Source organism: Poromitra crassiceps (genome assembly GCF_964638095.1).
Source record: "Poromitra crassiceps genome assembly, chromosome: 15".
In the NCBI taxonomy this organism is placed as follows: domain Eukaryota; kingdom Metazoa; phylum Chordata; class Actinopteri; order Beryciformes; family Melamphaidae; genus Poromitra; species Poromitra crassiceps.
In genome coordinates, this window is record NC_139634.1 from 17528271 (window position 1) to 17541579 (window position 13309).

At 44.6% G+C, this 13309-nt stretch overlaps 1 protein-coding gene across 1 annotated transcript; it reads left to right on the top strand.

The window, feature by feature from the left end:
- Nucleotides 1–3068: 3068 nt before the first annotated feature.
- LOC310789764 (neuronal acetylcholine receptor subunit non-alpha-3-like) lies at nt 3069–13088 on the top strand (the record flags this gene model as incomplete). The annotated part of the gene is made up of 8 exons (XM_083651442.1): nt 3069–3152; nt 6749–6900; nt 10080–10124; nt 10329–10438; nt 10851–11058; nt 11388–11693; nt 12175–12576; nt 12924–13088. Exons 1-8 carry the CDS (start codon nt 3086–3088, stop codon nt 13086–13088), a joined length of 1455 nt encoding a protein of 484 aa, XP_083507568.1. The 5' UTR covers nt 3069–3085.
- Between the last annotated feature and the right edge of the window lie 221 nt (nt 13089–13309).

The following is a 13309-nucleotide window of genomic DNA, read 5'->3' on the forward strand; positions in this document are numbered from 1 at the left end:
GCTGAGTGTTGGACAGATCATCGCCTTATTTGCCCAAAATTCCGGTTGAAAATCCGCCCCACCACACAAAACAATCACTCCACCCAAAATTAGACAATCAGTGGTCTTCAGTCCCCTGATGCCCTGGTGAGTTGCTGCCGGAAACTTGCCAAAAATCTCCTCGCCCCCCAAAAGCCAACCTCCCCCTGCAGCAGAACCCTAAATACAGAGTGTGCCTGGGCGAACCTCAGCTCAGCCATGCACACTGCTGCATCTGAATCCACACCAAAAAAACATCATCTGGACCGGTTTGACAGCAACGCTGCTGAAATTCAACGTCTCCTAGAAGCAAAGCGTAAGGCACTTTCCACATCTCAGACCTCTCCTCAGCCATCTGCGCGGGATCTCAGAGGCAGCTCCAAACCAAGGAATGATGCATCAAAAAAGGCTCATGACATCCAGGCCTTTGCAGATTCCAACAACACCCACGCCTTCTACCAAGCAGTCCAGTCACTATATGGACCTCAAAGACACACCATCTCCCCAGTAAGGTCCACTCACTGCTCAACGCGTGACAAAGATAAACTGCAAATCCTCGAACACTGGGCCGAACACTTCAACGGCCTCCTCAACCATCAAAACCCCTCAGATCACTCTATCATATACAAACTCCCAAATCTCCCACCAGTACAAGAAGTAGATGCTCCTCCACCCACTTTCACTGAGGTCCTTGCAGCATTAAGGTCCCTCAAAAACAACACAAGTACCTTTGTGAGTGAGTACCTTTGAAATGTCTCTGTGACACTTATAAGACCAGCCCTGCTGGAGACTTTTGTTAGCGCCTCTCATAACGATCGTATAAGGGACTGTGTATGAGCTGTGGTAGCCAGTGACAACAGTCCTGAAAGGGGCTATGGGAGTAGCTATAGGGGGATGTGGGTGGTGGGAGGCTGCGTGGTGACAGAAGGGGCGGGGCTAGGGAAAAGGAGCCATAGCTAGGTATAGGAACTTAGAGAGTCAGGATTCTAAGGGTTGGTAGGGGGAGTGGCTGGGGGATGTGGGTGGGTCAGGGTTCGGATTCGGATCCGACTCACACAATCTGCACATCATAACAGACTGGAGTATTGGCCTTAATAGGCGGAGGTCTGACTCTGCACTCTCCGAGTGCATTCTAGTTTTCGTTTTCGTCCATCTCTTTCCTTTCCTCTGCCCATCTCTGTTTCTTCTTTCTTTTGTGAGTTGATTAAATTCCCCATAGCTTTGATCCTTCAAGTCTGTATTACTTGTCATTCTTTCAACAACAACACATTGCAGTTCATTACTTTACATGTTTGAAACATTATATTATTGCACTACTTCATGGTTGTGTGTGGGAGTGTATTTCCTCTTTCTTTTTTCTTTATCCTCTTTCTGCCCCTTGGGGCGACAGCAGTGTCTGGTCACTCAACCTGACTGTACTGACTATATGCCGCACTAATCGTGACGCACTCACATAACCACCCAACCACTCGCACACAATCGTCCTTATTTCAGAAAGTCAATTTTCTTTAGTGGTTTAACAGACTGACTGCTTACCTGTGGTCAGGGAGGAACGACACACCAGACTGGCTTGTATGTGATATTTAAGCCCAAAGAGCAAATCAATATATGAGTCTGTCTAGTCTAACCAGTTAGACTTCAATTAGCCTATTTCACTTCCCACCCAATTCACCCAGTTGGTGTCTAAAAGGCAGGAAGTAACACAGCAAGACACTGATTAGGGCCCCGGCCCTGGAACACCTAAATGGATTGGAAGTTGGAAACCATAATTAGTGTCTTGCTTGCACCAGTGTTACTGCCTTTTAGACACAAAATGGGTGAATTGGGTGGGAAGTGAAATAGGCAGATAGTGACTCATTACTGTAATACATTTTACAATAATACCACACAGGCATCACAGCAACAATAAAAAAAATCACAGTGGGAAATGAATAGTATAGGCCTATGGGAACAATATAGTAGAAGATAATTTAAAAAAATCCACAAACTATAATAAGTTCAGTAGCTATGATTTTACTATGTGTAATATGTGTCATAAGTAGAAGTGTCCCTACTCCCTATGTTTAAACTAACAAAAAAAAAAGTCTGATTACTCCTCTGTGTCAATGGTGTCAACTGATAACATGATGGGACCTGGGCGACTCTTCCTGCTATCAGCGCCCTCAAGTGGACGCGCTGCGCCAGTGAAATGAACATCTGTCAGGGCAATGTAAATATGTCTTGTTAAACAGGTAGTCAGGCGTCCATAATGAAAAATTGCTATACAGTTCCTTTATAGTTGAGCATCTGAGGCATTCGTAGTAAGTTATAATGACCTACATTTATCATAGCTTATGGTAGTATTTGTAATCCCCTATTCATATAAGGCTATTTGCCCATGATATTAGTGCCCTATAATATCATTTTAAAATGCATTATATAGGATTACTGTAGCCAACCGGGCGGGGGGGGGGGGGGGGGGGGGGGGGGTTCAGCTAGTTATTCTTGGCAAATAAAGCGAATAGATGTCACCTGAACCTCCCTATGAAAAGCCACATCATATAGATAATTTTAGAAGGATACAACATCACAGCAAAACGAAGCCCTAGCCCTCGCAGGCACATTATCTATAGGAGACAAATTAATAGGCTACAGTATCTAATAGCAGCACAGACGCACTAATTAGGGGACCGGGATTGTGTTTTGATTGTGGTTCTTCAGAGCTCTCTTCAAACTGCACGCCTCGGCCCCACCCGGTCACCCCTCCTCCTCCTCCTCCTCCTCCTCCTCCTCCTCCTCCTCCTCCTCCTCCTCCTCCTCCTCCCCTCTCGGCACCGGAGAGCCGCCCCGCTGTCCGCCGCTCGCCGTGCTCCGCCCGGAGCGGAGCCACAGTATAGCGGACGCTGCGCGGCCGCTGTGCCTCTTGTTCTGCCCTCGGGGAAACGGCGGCGTTTCCGCGTGGTTTTGAATACTGACGGTGGCTGGCTCGGGTTTTGTTGGTTTGCCTGCTCATCTCAGCTGAACACACCGCTCATACAGGAGGCTGCAGCCTACAGGAGGGTCCAGGCGAACCGAGGCAGCATCAAGCATGAAGTTGCGGGTCGCTCTTCTGCTGCTGTCGTTGTCGTGCTCGCTGTCCCTCGCCACCATCCCCGGTAAGAAAACTCTGTGGTGTCTTTTTTCTTCTTCTGTTTTTGAGGATACTTTTTCCATTAATTTTGCTACCAGTACCCTAACCTAGGCTATAGATTATACTTTTACGCACGAAGCGACCAGACCTACTCTCTCATTTCTCATCGGTGCTATTCTCGGGCTCAGCCAGTGAGAGGACGGACGATGGTGACTAATGAAGAAAACAATTAAGTTGGGTGATGATGGATGAGGGGTTTGGATAGCCCAATTCACTTTTCACTTTCACTTTCACTTTTCACAATTCACTATTTGAAGAGAGTGACGACAATATTTTGGTTTGGATTTGGACATGATAATTCAGCGGTTAATTGGCAAGTAATCAGGTTACGCAATCAAGCACTTCGCTAACCTCCTGACCTACATCTGGTTATTCTCAGATGCGTATTAAACCAGTGTGCATGATGATCTGGACAGGTTTTTATACAGAAATGCCCCATGGCCCGGCTCTGTTTCTGCTGACCAGCATGTAAGGGTCACCAGACCAACGGGAACAGGTGTCGGATGTCAGTGTCCAGTGCACGCGCGCGCACACACACACACACACACACACACACACACACACACACACACACACACACACACACACACACACACACACACACACACACACACACACTCACACTCACACTCACACTCACACTCACACTCTCTCTCTTTCTCTCTCTCTCTCACACACACATGCTCTTTCACTTGACTTCCCCTTTGCCATTAGCCGTTCAGTCTCTTCTCTTGTCAATACAGTCTCTGTCCTTTGAGAGATGTACCGCCTGAGGCTGACTGATGTCTGCCAAGCAGCTGGATACAGTTATCGTGTCTGTGCCTTCCCCCCTTCACTTGCCACTCTAGGGCTGAGCTATAGCCTATACCACACTCCTCTTCCACTCCCCTCCCTGTGCCATGTGACGTTTCAAAGGGAAATGTCTTCATGCTAACATGCTTATATGATGATTGTTTGGTTTACCATTAAACAACCTATTTTATCCTCTCTTGTTTGCACTTTTGCACTCTGCCTCTTTCAATACAAGCTGCTTAATTAACATGACACATTCTCCATGTATTTTAATTTCAATTTCAATTTCAATTTATTTATTTGTTCGATAGGGGAAAGGTGTACATTAATGAACATAAAAAAAAAAGTAAATGCACGACAATTGCAGTCACAAGACTGATGTTAGTCCCCCTGCCAGATGAATGATACAGGCTTAGAGTCCTGATAGGGGTAAAAAATAACATATACATACATATTTAAAATGTAAACACATGTGCAAAGTGCAAGTATACAGAAATATACAACCAGATACTAAAAAGCCTGAGTTTGAGATCTACATACAGCTAAGTGCAAAGTGCAAAGTACAAATATACAGGAATATTACAATCAGATACTAAAACCTGAGTTTGGGATCTACATACAGCTAAAATGTAAGATCTACATCATATTATGACAAAGCATCAGTGGGTTGCACTAGTTAGAGTTGAAGGTTTACAAATGAGTTTTCACATCCGGCAAATAGACAGTCTACAAGAAGACAGTCTACAAGCTTGTCGATGACTACAACATGAATGAATCCATTACACCAGGGGTGGGCAACTATTTTTCATGGGGGGCCACATGAGAAACCCAGACTGTTGCCGGGGGCCGAACAAATATTGTCATGCCGTAACCCATGGATGGGCAACTTTGATGATAGAAAAAGAAAAAATTTCCTCGCTACCAGATTTTGCTGAGGGCTGAATGGCGCCAGCACGAAAAATTTGGGGCATTTGAAGCCAGTTTTAGAGGAATAACTCATTTTAAATTAACAATTGTGATGTCATTATTCAGTCTTAACCACCAATATTTGATCCTTTTCCTCACTCACTCCTATGTCACCACCTGCTCTCCCTGCAGGGCTTGAAATTAACTTTTTTCACCACCTGCCAATATGGCTGCTAGATTTTAAAGTTACCAGCCAATTAGAATTTCCACTAGCCTAAATGTTTTTCTTGAAATAAACCAGAATATGAGTGGGTTAATTTAAGCATAAGTATCAGTAAGTGGCCGGGATTCTCAAAGCCTGTGTTGAGGGTCACACAAGAACAAAAATGCACTCTTGAAGCTAAATAAATCCAAAACCAACAAGCTAATTATTTAAATTTCTACTTCAATGTAGAACAGTCATTTCTTACACATGAGATTACTTTTAGCCTTTTAGTCATAAATATTATTGAAAGATATTCCATATTCCAGACTGAAATGCTATAAGTAAGGGATAATGTATAGTGAGCCGGTGATTACTGTGGAAATAATGACCGACAGGTGAATGATTGAGCCCGACGCGCAGCGGAGGGCTTAATGATTCACCTGAAGGTCATTATTTCCCAGTAATCACCGGCTCACTATACATTATCCCGCTTAGAACACGGCCTACAACTAAATCATTCAATAATCTGACAAAAATAATTATTCAAATAGATTTTTTAATAGCGTTTTCAACGACAAAGCGGTTTCATTCGTAATTGGCACACAAGACACCACAGCTGCAACTGGTTGGCCTAATTAGTACCTGACAAAAGGCTCTTATCAACTGATTAATCCAGGTGTGCCTAATCATTGTCTGAGTGTTGACACAGCTGGATTAATCAGTATAACCAGCAGCAGAGCAGCGGTCGGTTGTCGAGAAATAATGACCGGTGAATCTTGTTGATTGATCAATCAGAATTGAGTATTCAAGAGAGCTGTGTTCTAACAGAAGAGTATTGCCCAGAATGACATGAACATTTGGACACTTATTCAGCGGGTATATTGCATGTTGCGTTCAAGTGCACTGTAATTTTTTTTTTTTTTTTTGCAATTCCATCGCGGGCCACACAGGGCGCCCGTATGTTGCCCATGTATGCATTACACTGTAAATCCTGTGCTGATTCCTTTCTGTCAGTTGTCTTTACTGGTGGATTGTTTACATCCACCTTTCAGGGCAAACCGCACTTTCATTTTCTCCACTTGGAGAATATGGGCGTGGACGGCTGTGGCTCAGAGGTAGAGCGGGTCGTCCACTACGGTAATCAGAAGGTCAGTGGTTCGATCCCCGGCTCCTCCAGTCCGCATGTCGAAGTGTCCTTGGGCAAGATACTGAACCCCAAATTGCTCAGGGTGCCAGTACCCTGCGTAGCAGCATGCCGCCTTCGGTGTGTGAATGGGTGAATTGGGTGAATGTAGGCACATTGTAAAGCACTTTGGGTAAAAGCGCTACATGTATAATTTTACCATTTACTTGGCGGCAACATTGTGAAAAGTCTCCCTTGTGTGTAATGATAAGCTTTTTCACTCCAAGGTTGAATCCACTTGGCTTACCCACTCCAAGTATTTACTACAAATTGACAGGGAGTTGCAGGGTGTGCTTACATACTCAGCACACCCCTGTGCTTCTAGTAAAATACAGTCTGTAGTCTTTCTCATTTTTCACGTTTGTTTAATTGGTGACAGAAATGGTATTTTACATCTTTAAAAGCAGTAAGTAAAGAGCAGAGCCAGAGAAGAGATGGTGGTGGTGGTAATCATCATGTTTCTCATCCTCCTCAGCTCCAGGGGAGTTTGTGTCCCTGGCGGAGATGGAGGACGCCCTGCTCAGGAACCTGTTCCAGGGCTACCAGCGCTGGGTCAGGCCCATCCAGCGGGCCAACGACACCATCACAGTACGCTTCGGACTCAAGATCTCACAGCTGGTCGACGTGGTGAGGATTAACACACACACACACGCACACGCACACACACACACACACACACACACACACACACACACACACATCTTACTTCTATCCTGATGAGGACCTTTCATTGACTAAATGCATTCCTAACCCACACTACTAACTTCCTACTGTAACCTTAACCCTTACCTAAACCTAATATTGGTTAAGTCCTAAACCTAAACTGAGTTTAATTTTTGACCCAAGTCCAAGTGAGATCTGGCAAAATAACCTCATTAATCCAAAGAGCTAAAACTCAAACTGGTTCTCACAAGAGTAGAAGTACAGGAATACACACACATGTCATGCACGCATATTGTTACAAACATGATGGAAGGCACACAAGCATGCAAAAGCACATACATGGAAGCATGAACAAGCACACATGTATGCAATAAAACATATACAAGACAGTTAAACACATCAAATACATTCAGCCATAATGTATTAATTATGATATATGATATGATATGATATGATATGATATGGTATGTTGTGCATTAATTACTACCTTTAACATTTTATGATATTCACTATTGATAATATACATGTAATCTCAGACAATTATGTTTCTTGTATGTTTTACAATAGCATCACTCTTATCTCTTGAAGTTCTATACAGACAGTCTTGGAATTCAGGAGAAAATAATATCTAACAACACAAATCTCAGATTTGGGTCTGAGAGACAAAATCTCATCAAATGGGGGTCTGTGGCTCTAATGTGGACTAAATGAGTGGTCTGTGATATGAAAAAGGTTGAGAATCACTGGCGTAGACGATCACTTGATTCTATTGTTCGGGCAGTCTCCATGGTGCTGAAACCACCCAGACCAACTAGCCACAGCCTCACTGTGTGGAGCTTTGAAAGCTTTGAGCTTGAAATAGATCTGGAGAATTCTCCTCCGCCGTTCTCCCTTTCAGGGGTTTACCTTTAATATTTCAAAGGTCGGCTCCGAAAGGTTGAGATGGTTTAGGTGTTCAAGAAGGAGAAAACTGGAATGCTAATGGAACAACCGGTCTTTCTGCACTTGAAATATTAATCTCAGTCAGTTGAGATTGAACTCTTTGTCTTCACAGCTAATGTGCTGTGCCTTGAAGGTCGATCGTGGATGAATAAAACTCTGTCACGTCTCTGCAGGGTAGAAAGATCTGGTTCGCTTGAGTTGACTTGAGTCGAGTTTGGGGAAACTGAAATTGGTTCATGAATACTTAAGATAATTAAAGTGATTTCGCAGCTTAAATCCAAGTGTGACGCAGATTTGACATCGTCAGCACCAGTGGCTCCTGCATTACATTGCTGGCGTTCCTGGGGAAGCTAAGCAGGTTTGTTCCCTAGGATACTCCTTGGATGGGAGAATGGTGTTGGAAGTGGTGTTGGAGGACCATTCAGTCCTCAACTCTCCACCGTGATAGCTGATGTGTGGTGAGTGTTCTGGCGCAAACTGGCTGCCGTGCATCACCCAGGTGGGTGTTACACATCAGGCTGCCGTGCATCACCCAGGTGGGTGTTACACATCAGGCTGCCGTGCATCACCCAGGTGGGTGTTACACATCAGGCTGCCGTGCATCACCCAGGTGGGTGTTACACATCAGGCTGCCGTGCATCACCCAGGTGGGTGTTACACATCAGGCTGCCGTGCATCACCCAGGTGGGTGTTACACATCAGACTGCCGTGCATCACCCAGGTGGGTGCTACACATCAGGCTGCCGTGCATCACCCAGGTGGGTGTTACACATCAGACTGCCGTGCATCACCCAGGTGGGTGTTACACATCAGGCTGCCGTGCATCACCCAGGTGGGTGCTACACATCAGGCTGCCGTGCATCACCCAGGTGGGTGTTACTCATCAGGCTGCCGTGCATCACCCAGGTGGGTGTTACACATCAGACTGCCGTGCATCACCCAGGTGGGTGCTACACATCAGACTGCCGTGCATCACCCAGGTGGGTGCTACACATCAGACTGCCGTGCATCACCCAGGTGGGTGTTACTCATCAGTGGTGTGAAGTGCTTTGAGTATCTAGGAAGGCGCTATATAAATCCATAAAATATTATTCTATGTGTTGGTTTTCTGCATAAATGCATGTGAACAGGGTTGGTAGGAGAGAGAGAGAGAGAGAGACCCAGAGAGAACAGATACAGTAGTATCTCTCTCCCCTGCTGCATGGCTGTGTATTAGATTATGCTTCACCTCTGCTCTGTGTGATCAGTGGGACATCCGACTCGCTCTGACAGCTGAGGCCTGGCCTGTACAGCTCTCCCACTCCCTGTCTCCCTGTTCACCTCCATCTCTCCACATCTCTCTATTGCTTTTGCCACATTTATCTCTCCAGGTTTCTCTCTCTCTGCCGTCTACATCTCCAACGTGTCTCTGGTGATGTGGAAATAAAGCCCGCGTTTGGCCTTCTCCACCTCACCATTCCCTCTATATATATTTATATTGCTCTGGCTTGGTCCACTGCACCCACCTCTGGTTTGATCTTTCTCTATTCTGTTCCTTGGTTGCTAAAGATGCTCCTTTGTGATAACTGAGCACGAAGAGATGGTGCAGACAGGCAGGCAAAAGGTATTCCATCTGATTCCATGGAAGAGAGAAGGGTGCAGATTTAGTCCAGTTTCAACCAAGCCCTCTTCTCCAGTTGAGTCTAATCAAACCTAATCCTGCATTCATGTAACAGTCACATTGGAAGAAGCAGAAGAACAGGATTACATTTTGTTGTTGCAACATGGAAGTGTTCACATGTTGGAAAGGCCACATAGAAAAATGGCAATCTTGCCATAAATAAGTTACTTTTGCAGTCAACCGCAAATTGCTTTGCAGCAGGTATTTCTCACTTTTTGTAAGAAGAATTGATTGTGTAATTCTGAAAATAACTCATTAAGATGTTTATTTCTTATTAGCTTGGACTCGCTTGAACTTCTTGCCATGTTTGCAACCTGTGTTGATACACTTTCACAATTTATGAAGCCAATTAGGGGATATTGGAGCCAAAACAAGTCCCACTTGTAATTACCACTATAGAAGGCTGATGTGAACGTTTTTTCCCAGTTGACAGCTTGCATTAATGATCAATTCAATGTGACATGAATACAGCTTTTTTTTTGCTCTGTCCTCTTTGTTCTTTTTCCCTTTGTAAATCTCTCTCTTTTTTCTGCCTCTTCAGGATGAGAAGAACCAGCTGATGACTACTAATGTTTGGCTGTGGCAGGTAAGCAAATGATAAAAAGACATTGAGGTCGTGGTTGAATTCGATGTAACCTTCTTCAATGAGAAGACACAATCTAACAGAGAATGCTTTCTCACTGCCCTTCCTGGAATTGATCTAACTAGATTTGAAGGCAGTTTATATATTTACAGTATATATATATACATCCAAACCCTGATGATGGCATCATGTTTTTCTGCTGACCAGGAGTGGATTGACTACAAGCTGCGATGGAACCCTGAGGACTACGGTGGGATCACCTCCATCAGAGTTCCCTCTGAGACCATCTGGCTCCCAGACATAGTGCTCTATGAGAAGTAAGAAGATTGACACTATATTGTACACATGAAACAAATAAAAAACGTATTTATATTCCAACTCCCTCATATCCACAATTTTAACATCAAAAATATATAATAATAGTTAACAAAAAAAGGAGAGAAAGAGATTGGGACTCAATATGTTTTGATTCAGGGCAATGTACTTTAAATATTGGCTTGGTTGGACAGACAGACAGACAGACAGACAGACAGACAGACAGACAGACAGACAGACATTTAGCACTGTCAAACTGTGCTATATTTTGTTTGTCAGATAATTGTAATATCAGATAAGTGTTTCCACATTCCATCATCCTTGATTTACACATTGATCATACAGTACAATGATTTTATTCTGATTCCTGGTGAGAGTGGAGATCTTCTCTGACTTTGTCTCACCTTTTCACAGTGCTGATGGACGATTCGAAGGCTCCCTGATGACCAAAGCCATCGTCAAGTTCAACGGGGCGATCACCTGGACGCCACCCGCCAGCTACAAGTCCGCTTGCACCATGGACGTCACCTTCTTCCCCTTTGACCGGCAGAACTGTTCCATGAAGTTTGGCTCCTGGACCTACGACGGCAACATCGTGGATCTGGTTCTGACGGACTACCAGGTTTGGATGAAATGATTACCGATTTAAAGGAACACTCTGCCAATTTTCAATCAGCTTTGTATCATTCAAAAATCTGTCGTATATCTGAAAACTGTAAACAGTTTTGCATTAATTTAGTTTGACAGTTATTGAGAGTTGATTTGAGTTAAGTTGTGGACCAGTACAATGCCGTGATAAAATTCCTGACTGTTAATAATACAGTTTCAAATTTGAATTATCATTAAAACCCTGTTGCCATGATTACTGTGTTACCGTGATTACAGTGCTTTGAAAAACACAGCAAATACTGTCCATCGTCAACCAAAGTTAGCAACTGTCTCTACTCCCAGGTGGACCGCAAGGACTTCTTTGACAACGGAGAATGGGAGATCCTCAACGCCACCGGGGCCAGGGGGAACCGGAAGGACGGCTTGTACTCCTACCCGTTCATCACGTACTCCTTCATTCTCAAGAGGCTGCCGCTCTTCTACACGCTCTTCCTTATCATCCCTTGTTTGGGCTTGTCCTTTCTGACCGTCCTGGTGTTCTACCTTCCCTCAGATGAAGGAGAGAAGCTGTCACTCTCCACCTCTGTCCTAGTGTCGCTCACCGTGTTCCTCCTGGTCATCGAGGAGATCATCCCCTCCTCCTCCAAGGTAGGGAGGGCTTGGCGATAATTCAATATGATCATTTCTCGTCTTTCAGTGGAATCATATTGTGATGATATGAAGGTATATTATAATATAAAATATCAATATCTGTATTTTTAGGATGAATGGTGATACACAATCTCGATTAAACAAGACTGTAATCAAAATAGCCTCACTATTGGTGCTTTCACAAAATATTTACACAATGATATTTTTGATAAATTATCATCAGTCATGCGAATATAATGACTAAGAGGGTAAAGGCAAATAATATAACAGTTAGAACAGTCTGGTAAGTTCAGAAAATGACATCACTTTATTGTAATGCAACCTTTAAAACCAGGAAAAGACAACACTTCTGCCATATCACGATATCAGTATAATATTGCTGAGCCCTAATCGTGATATATACTGTATTGATATCGAGAAAAAGCCTTATGATTATCATGATATTGATTTCAACCATATCCCCCACCCTTACTCCAAGGTCATCCCACTCATCGGAGAGTACCTGCTCTTCATCATGATCTTCGTCACGCTCTCCATCATCGTCACCGTCTTCGTCATCAACGTGCACCACCGCTCCTCGGCCACCTACCACCCCATGTCGCCGTGGGTCCGCAACCTCTTCCTCCAGAAGCTGCCCAGGATGCTCTGCATGCGCGGGCACATTGACCGCTACCACTACCCAGAGCTGGCCCCTGAGAGCCCTGAGCTGAAGTCGCGCTCCGCGGGGCGGAAGGGAGGCCAGAAGGCGAGCGGTGGAGCCCATGGACAGGCCACCTCCGAGGGGAAGGAGGACGAGTCCTGGGCCACCATGCTGGAGAAGGCAACCTACTCGGTCCGCTACATCAGCAGACACATCCGCAAGGAGCACTTCATCCGCGAGGTGTGTTGATCTAGACTGGCTACACTGAAGATTTCAGCTAAAAACAGGGTGTAAATGACGTCTTTTGAAGGCTTGTGGAGATTTTTTTTTTTTTTGCACGTGACCCTGTTCACACAGCTCTACTTGCCTGACGCGGCCGGTCTCCATTTCTCCAAACTGGGATCATGCCAGCTGCATTCTACTGCATGTAATACACTGACTGTCTGACCTCATATAACCCCATATCAAAAAATCTGAACTATCCCTTTAAGAACATTAAGTAATAGCTTTTGGGGCTTTGCGTTTTCCCTATTGCTGTCATACCATCTACATATAAAGAGCATTTTCTTATTTCTCCTCTCTCCCAGGTGGTGCAGGACTGGAAGTTTGTGGCCCAGGTGCTGGACCGAATCTTCCTGTGGGCCTTCCTCACCGTCTCTGTTCTGGGCACCATCCTCATCTTCACTCCAGCTCTGTACATGTTCTTCAAAGTCCCTCCTCCAACTGCAAGCGAGGATCCGCCTTCAAACTAGCAGTGACATCACATCCCGTTCACATGACGAATCCACCTTCCAAACCAATCTGTAGCTCGTCCCTACTCACTGAGCAAGAGGAACTGTTTAGAGGTACTTGTTAAAAGAACGTCCTGACATTTAGATTTTTAGTTATTGGTTATTTTTCTTCCCCTGATACATCCTGTAAAAAGTTCTATATGTCCTTGAGTTTCTATTAGGTAGCTTGCAGCTTGCCTTGC